This window comes from Marmota marmota, unplaced genomic scaffold (genome assembly GCF_001458135.2).
Source record: "Marmota marmota marmota unplaced genomic scaffold, marMar, whole genome shotgun sequence".
Taxonomy (NCBI): Eukaryota; Metazoa; Chordata; class Mammalia; order Rodentia; family Sciuridae; genus Marmota; species Marmota marmota.
The window spans coordinates 2,115,328-2,122,573 of NW_025999982.1; the positions used below are offsets into that span (position 1 = coordinate 2,115,328).

Below are 7,246 nucleotides of genomic sequence, written 5' to 3' on the forward strand. Positions count from 1 at the left end.
GGGGGGGCAGGGAACCGGGGGTCGGCGCGCAGGGCGCGGGCGGGAGAGCCCCGCCACCCTGGCCTCGGGTCCGGGCTGGGCCGACTCAAGTCCCTTCTTGGACTTGCGGTCGTGGGGAGTAGAGACCGGGACTGGGACACGCCCCCCTCCCGGGGCACTCAGGGAAGTTATCTAACCCAGGGGCGGGGAGCCCCGAATTTGAGGGTGACCTGACATAACCTAGCACAAGGATGATTGTTCTGAATGAGACCTGCAGGCCTAGGGGGAAAGTGGTGTTTCTACTCTGAAAAGCGTCTCTGAGCAACCGAGTAGCCCAATTATGATACCTCTAAACAGCTGGGGAAGGTGAAACTAACTGAGTGGTAACCTCTGGTTCTGCAGCCGTCATTTCTCCTAGGAGCTCAAGGCTAGGAGCTAAATATCCCAGGAGAGCTCTGGAGGCTGGGAAACTAGAGAACTGGGTTGGGAGGTTGGGGTTAGGAAGAGGAGAGCCAGCAACTAGAGTTGGAAGAGCTAGTGAGTGGTGCCCAGTTGTGTCCTATTCAAGTATGTGAGGGATCAGGAGACTGGCTTGAAGATGCTTGCTTGGTCCGTGGTAGGAGAAAAAGGCAAGGAAAATGGGGAAGCTTTCTCAGCATTTATAACCTTTTTTCCATCTCTTGTTTCGGTTTAGGTCACCCCAGGATGCAATGGCGCAGCCCCCCCGGCTGAGCCGCTCTGGTGCCCCCTCTCTCTGGGACCCAGCTTCCCCTGCTCCCACCTCAGGCCCCAGGCCTCGACTTTGGGAGGGTCAAGATGTGCTGGCTAGATGGACTGATGGGCTGCTATATTTGGGCACCATCAAGAAGGTAAGACCTTTAATCTCTGACCTCTCACCTTTTCTCTATTCCCTTTATGTGTTTCCTATTTCATCTTTTGTGCTCACCCATTCCAGGTGGACAGTGCTCGAGAGGTGTGTCTGGTCCAGTTTGAGGATGATTCCCAGTTTCTGGTTCTTTGGAAAGACATTAGCCCTGGTGAGACCCTAAAAACCTAAGATTGTGCATCCAGTGGAAAATAGAAACTTGGCTTGGTGGGCACAACAGGACTTGAGGGCTGGCCTCCTGACATTATGTTCCCTCACAGCTGCTCTCCCTGGGGAGGAACTCCTCTGTTGTGTCTGCCGCTCTGAGACTGTGGTCCCTGGGAACCGGCTGGTCAGCTGTGAGAAGTGTCGCCACGGTGAGAGGACAGACCACCTTAATGGTCCAATTTGCCCTGCACCTTCTAGATTGCCACCAGCCCTTTCCTCTAGCACTGGTGCTTATGTCCCCTGTCCTGGTTTAAGTTCCCAGGCCACCACTCTGGCCAGTCTCAACCCTGTAACCTCATCCCCTTCCAGCACTGGGAGAGGTAGCCAGAGAGAGGATGCTATGAAGTTCTGTAGGCAGAGGGTAGCTCACATCCTTTTTTTTAGTCATATGACCTTGGGCAAGACCCCAAACATCTAGGAGCATTAGTTGTCTCATTTATAAAATGAGAATAATATACCCACCCCAGATTATTCTGTCTCCATACCAACCACACACAGGCATTCAATACAATAACAACAACAAACGTTGTCGTTTTTCAGCTTATCACCAGGACTGCCACATTCCCAGGGCCCCAGCCCCTGGAGAAGGAGAAGGCGCTTCCTGGGTCTGCCGCCAGTGTGTCTTTGCAATTGCCACCAAGGTAATGGCATCTCTTTGTTGCCCCTTACTGTGGGAGCTTCCCACCTACAGCCTCTCCTAAGCCTTTCATCTCCTACCCTTCTGAGGCCTCCTACCTGTTCTTTCTCTGCAGCGGGGGGGTGCACTGAAGAAGGGTCCCTATGCCCGGGCCATGCTGGGTATGAAGCTGTCTCTGCCATATGGACTAAAGGGGCTGGACTGGGACGCTGGACATCTGAGCAACCGACAGCAAAGCTACTGTTACTGTGGTGGCCCTGGGGAGTGAGTAATGAGGGGTGACAGGTTATGGAATGATTGATATGGTTGGTAGATTGTGAGAAATGAAAGAACAGGGTGAAGGAAACACTGCAGGGGAGGGGAAGTAAGTGACAAGGAGAGTTTGGGGCAGTTAAACAGGTACAGGAAGTATTTGGAGGCCACAGTTCTGTTCCCCAACAGGTGGAATCTGAAAATGCTGCAGTGCCGGAGCTGCCTGCAGTGGTTCCATGAGGCCTGCACCCAGTGTCTGAGCAAACCCCTCCTCTATGGGGACAGGTGAGGCCAGCACAGACTCTCCAAGAGCCTAGGACCCCCTCTGGCTCTGCTCCACCCTGTTCCCCCACACCCTCTGCATTCCAGGCTTTTTTCTATTGCAACCTTTCCTCACCTGCTTACCTCTCTCTTGCTTGGGAGTTTTGCATTGTCTGTATGAAATTTACCTAAATAAGGTGTGTGTTCTCCCTCTTGCTGACATCCAGGTTCTATGAGTTTGAATGCTGTGTGTGCAGGGGGGGCCCTGAGAAGGTCCGGAGGCTACAGCTTCGCTGGTAAGCTGGACTGGGCATGTCCTCAGCATAACTCCTTCCTCAACACCCCCAGTTCTTCACCCTACATGCCCTCAACCACTTACCTCAGAACTCCCCTAACTTGTGTAATTATTTCATGGCCTTAACAACTGGATGTTTCTCTAGGGTGGATGTGGCCCATCTTGTTCTCTATCACCTCAGTGTTTGCTGTAAGAAGAAATACTTTGATTTTGACCGTGAGATCCTCCCTTTCACCTCTGAGAACTGGGACAGTCTGCTCCTGGGGGAGGTAGGAAATAGTGGAATTTGGGGGATTGGGGTGGGACAGAGAATAAAGAGAAAGGGGGGAATCACTGCTCTCCTAACCTTTTTCTTTCTCTTCCCCCAGCTTTCAGATACCCCCAAAGGAGAACGTTCTTCCAAGCTTCTCTCTGCTCTTAACAGCCACAAGGACCGGTGAGTTAGAAGGAGCAGGGAGGCCCAGAGAGATGAAGATCTGGATGTCTGGGAGGGGAAAGGCTGCAAGCACCTGGGGACCATCTCTGAAAGGGACTAAAGAATAGTATGGGGGAATCTTGCAGCACAACCTCATACCATTTCTCTCGCCCCAGTTTCATTTCAGGAAGGGAGATTAAGAAGAGGAAATGTTTGTTTGGTCTCCATGCTCGGACTCCTCCTCCTGTGGAGCCCCCTGCTGGAGATGGAGCCCCCACCAGGTCACTGGTCCAGGGAGGATGGGGGAAATTCTCAGGAATTAGTCTAGGGGGGTACATGTATAAAGTTGGGGAGGTCTTTGGGGTGTCCGGGAGGGGGCTGGGGGGATAAGGAGGCCTCTTACAGCTTCCCTTCAGGGCAGGGCCCTGGGGGAGGGGTCTCACGTCCCCTGGGGAAGCGCCGGAGGCTGGAGCCGGAGCCCCTGAGGAGGAGGCAGAAGGGAAAAGTGGAGGAGCTGGGGCCACCCTCAGCAGTGCACAATCAGCCCGAGTCCCAGGAGCAGAGGGAGCGGGCTCGTCTGCAGAGGGCACTGCAGGTACAGGGGCATGGGGAACCCCATGGGTCAAAAGATGGGGTGTGGGAAGGAATCAAAGATTCTCTCTCAGTCCTCTGCCCCTTCTTGTAGGCCTCAGTGTCTCCACCACCCCCCAGCCCTAACCAGAGTTACCAGGGCAGCAGCGGCTACAACTTCCGGCCCACCGATGCCCGCTGCTTGCCCAGGTTAGTGCTCCTCTGCCCCCCAACCAGATATGCTCCCAGTTCTTTACATCCTCCAGACTTGTCACTTAGAATTCTTTCCCTTCTCCCTTGGTTACTCACTACTTGTCCTAGTGAGATGTCTAGAACCAATGTCTGGTACCCAATATTATTCTGGGGATGGGGGTATTCTGGGAGTAGTGTTTAAAGTCTATTTCCCTGGGGGGAAAAGATCTTGTTTCCTTGCTTCAGGTCTTGACTTTCTTCCTCTCCAACCCCAGCAGCCCCATCCGGATGTTCGCTTCCTTTCACCCTTCTGCCAGCACCGCAGGGACCTCTGGGGACAGTGAACCCCCAGACAGGTAAGATTCTATCCCTTATTACCAGCGATACCCCTTCCCCTCTGTGGTCACAGGTCTTTTATTCTCAAACCATTTCTTTGCTCCTCTGATCCACAAGTGGCCCCCATTTCTGGTGAGTCTTTGTCTACACCTGTCTGTCTCAACTTAGAATTACATTCTCTCCCTAGGTCACCCCTGGAACTTCATATTGGCTTCCCCACAGACATCCCTAAAAGTGCTCCCCACTCAATGACTGCCTCATCTTCCTCAGTCTCAGCCCCCTCCCCAGGTCTTCCTAGACGCTCAGCACCCCCTTCTCCCCTGTGCCGTAGTTTGTCTCCTGGGACTGGGGGAGGAGTCCGAGGTGGGGTTGGCTACCTGTCTCGAGGGGACCCTGTCCGGGTCCTTGCTCGGAGAGTACGGCCTGATGGCTCTGTGCAGTACCTGGTTGAGTGGGGAGGAGGGGGCATCTTCTGAACAGACCGCCTCTGCCCATCTCCCCATTCACACACACGGCACTTTCGTACCCTGACCTCACCTACAGCTGGGATGTACCTGGAGAGATAGGGGGGTAGTTCTCCCTATTGGCCAGGCTGGAATCCAGGAGATGGGTGGGGAAGAGGCTCTCTCTTCTCTACCCCCTTCAAGATTCCTGACCCCTCATCCTCTTCCCATTTCCTTTGATGTTATTTTGTTACAGCTTTTTAAATATTTTTTAAAATTATTTAACCCCTGGGTGCAGAGACTGAAGAGGGAGGGATAAGGGATTCCGGACTCTGTATGATTGAAATAAAGAGAAATAAACAAACCTAGTGGTTATGAGTCATGTCTGAAAGATGGACAGAATACAGAGACCTACACTTCTGACTTTCCGTAACCAAATGTGCATATGTGACAAGAAATTAAGGCAAAAGGCAATAAGAACCAGACAGGATTTATTAGGGGCCCAGTCATCATCATCACGTGGAAGTCAAGAGTGTTATTTTTTTTTAATTAAAGAATCATGGCAGACCCCAATGATACAAATGTATGAATTGCCAAGATCATTATAATGTCATGTGTAGATAATTAAAAAAAAAAAAAAAAAGAATCATGGCAGGAACAGGGCTCATCATGGTTGGACTGTGCTGGAGTCAGAAACTGACTCTGTGACCTGGCGCACCCAGTGAAGGTAGGGGGAGTTCCCCTGTTCCACAGGCAAGGCAATCACCTCAGCCACTTCATAAGGATGCACAGAACTGCAAAAATAGGGAAGGAGGATGATTACTCAAATATTTACCCTAAGAAGCCCACCCCTCAGACAACTGCAGACTGCTCAGCAATTCCCAATCCACAATACCACATCCTCTCCCCTATCTAAAAGTTCTTACCGAACAAAATCTGTCAAGGCTGGGACCAAGGAACTTTGGGTTTTAATCATCTAAGGGGCAAAGTAAAACACTGTTGAATCAAGACATCAGAGTGATCTCAGGTGAAAGAAATCAGAGGTCAAGGGAACTGGAGCAATTTGGGGTGGGGGATGTTTCTCACCATCAGCACTTCACTGTCTTCTTCCATCTCTCCCTTCCACTCATAGCTGAAGAAGTCAGAGAAAGAGAGGGAGAGAAAGTCTTGGGAATGAAAGACTTTCCCCTAGGAAAAGGCTCCCTGTCAGCCTCTAAAGTTAGATTAACCTTCCAATTCTTATGACTCACATGGATGTAATCTGAGGGATGAGGTTGACGCAGGCTGCTAGGCGCTTCTCCACCAAAGCTCTGAAGGTGAAGAGAAAGCCCCATTCAGAGTGCCCTGGGAAAAGGACTTTTGTTCTGGCAGCCCAGAGATGGCTTCCAAAGATGGAGAGCAGGAAGAACCACCCTTCTCCTCCGCCCCCAATTCTCCCTTCATGACAATACTTTCTAGCTCTATACCAAGGTCCCCACCTGGCAATTTCCTTGGCGACCTTTTCGTTGGGGCAAGTGACAAAGGCTGCAGAAACCGATCCTGGAACATAGCTAGAGCCAGATGCCGTAGTGGGCTGGGACGGGGGGCTTCCAGAGGCCATGGTCAGCAGTGCTCGGGGTAGCAACAGAAGGCGGGAGGCCACAGGCAGCAACACAGGCATCCAAAGACAAGACAGGAACAGAGCGGCCTGAGAACAGGGGGCGAATTCGGTCTCTTCCCCACAAATACCCCCGGAAATGGCACCCCAGAATGCTTTGGCTGGGATAGAGCCTCAGGCTCTGCCCTTCTTGTTCTGCACACTGAAGGAAAATGTCCCTGAAAATTAAGCCCAAGACTCAGTTTTCACTCACACCTCAGCGGGCCAACCCCTGGGATTTGGGGTGCGGGGGGTGGTCTAAACTTCGAAGACCGGAAGATGAGAGGCGGGGCCAGGCACTCACCCCTCCGCCGAGTAGAGCTGCGGACGCTCGACCGCCCCGCATGCAGCCTATACTGATAAAGGAGGACTGATATCAAAGGCCACACATTACACGGAGAAAGGACCCCAAACCCAAGAAGAGGGGCCTCTTCTTACCTGGGTGGCAGCCACGTGATAAGAAAACAGCGCACCCCACGTGACAGTAGAAGCTAGGGGGCCGGGAGTCTCCAGAATCAGCCAATCCTGGCCCTCACGTGGCGCGGATTGCCCCGCCTCCTTATTAGGGAGGAGCGAAGGGGATTTGGCCAATGGACAGCTGGATCCGCAGAAGTGCGCGTAAATGGCACGCCCGTTTCCGTGAAACCCAAACCCGCCAGTGGCTGGCGGAGGAGAGCCTCTGCGGCGTTCCACTGTCACGTGAGGGGGCGGGTCCGCTCGAGCGTTTCTACCTCCCGGAATGATGCGAAGATGCCAATCGCGAGCCAGTCCCACAGGCCACGTGATGAGAAAGCTAGAACTAGGGGGGTCGGAGACCCCGCAGACTCTATGCGTCAGGCGGTGAAGTCCTTATACCCCAGAATGTGCCTAGTAACAGCCCCAGCACTATTTCAGAGGCCTTAAGGAGTGGGAGGGTCTGAGAAGACTGAATCTCAGGGGTGAAGAGAGCGCCCCCTGTTCAATTAGGATTGAGCTGTGCCTGGGTTGATGAATGAACAACTATGATCTGAGGAGATGCCAGCTGTCCCTGGGTAGGGGGCAGTGATTAGGCAGGCGAAGGCATGGCATGACAGTGGCTAGGTGAGGAGAGATGCATTTTAATCGGACAGAGGTGAGACCCTGTCAGTGGGATATAGG

General features: G+C 52.8%; 2 protein-coding genes across 10 annotated transcripts in view; one reads left to right on the forward strand and one right to left on the reverse strand.

Moving 5' to 3' along the window:
* Window positions 1-4,837, forward strand: part of Phf1 (PHD finger protein 1) — a 5,527-nt gene extending 690 nt beyond the window's left edge. Inside the window, exons 1-15 of one of the 6 annotated variants that reach the window (XM_048805109.1) lie at window positions 327-345; window positions 674-848; window positions 935-1,016; window positions 1,126-1,221; window positions 1,613-1,713; window positions 1,825-1,973; window positions 2,151-2,246; window positions 2,450-2,518; window positions 2,663-2,786; window positions 2,886-2,953; window positions 3,109-3,213; window positions 3,338-3,527; window positions 3,618-3,712; window positions 3,970-4,050; window positions 4,218-4,837. In XM_048805109.1, the coding sequence (XP_048661066.1) occupies window positions 690-848; window positions 935-1,016; window positions 1,126-1,221; window positions 1,613-1,713; window positions 1,825-1,973; window positions 2,151-2,246; window positions 2,450-2,518; window positions 2,663-2,786; window positions 2,886-2,953; window positions 3,109-3,213; window positions 3,338-3,527; window positions 3,618-3,712; window positions 3,970-4,050; window positions 4,218-4,506 (1,704 nt within the window). In that variant the 5' untranslated portion in view covers window positions 327-345; window positions 674-689 and the 3' untranslated portion in view covers window positions 4,507-4,837. Of the gene's footprint in view, window positions 1-326; window positions 346-673; window positions 849-934; window positions 1,017-1,125; window positions 1,222-1,612; window positions 1,714-1,824; window positions 1,974-2,150; window positions 2,247-2,449; window positions 2,519-2,662; window positions 2,787-2,885; window positions 2,954-3,108; window positions 3,214-3,337; window positions 3,528-3,597; window positions 3,713-3,969; window positions 4,051-4,217 lie in introns of those variants that run through there. The other 5 variants (XM_015487537.2, XM_015487536.2, XM_048805110.1 and 2 more) reach the window with 5 other exon arrangements.
* A 110-nt stretch (window positions 4,838-4,947) lies between these two features.
* On the reverse strand, window positions 4,948-6,668 carry Cuta (cutA divalent cation tolerance homolog). Of its 4 annotated transcripts, none has more exons than XM_015487553.2 (7): window positions 6,548-6,652; window positions 6,414-6,465; window positions 5,952-6,160; window positions 5,724-5,783; window positions 5,560-5,605; window positions 5,400-5,449; window positions 4,948-5,267 (listed from the first exon to the last, which is right to left on the reverse strand). In XM_015487553.2, exons 2-7 carry the CDS (start codon window positions 6,453-6,455, stop codon window positions 5,141-5,143), a joined length of 534 nt encoding a protein of 177 aa, XP_015343039.1. In that variant the 5' UTR covers window positions 6,456-6,465; window positions 6,548-6,652; the 3' UTR covers window positions 4,948-5,140. The 4 variants fall into 4 exon arrangements, with proteins under 4 accessions (XP_015343039.1, XP_015343040.1, XP_015343044.1 ...); XM_015487554.2 differs by having other exon boundaries at window positions 6,414-6,460; window positions 6,548-6,645; XM_015487558.2 differs by lacking the exon at window positions 6,414-6,465 and having other exon boundaries at window positions 6,548-6,668.
* Between the last annotated feature and the right edge of the window lie 578 nt (window positions 6,669-7,246).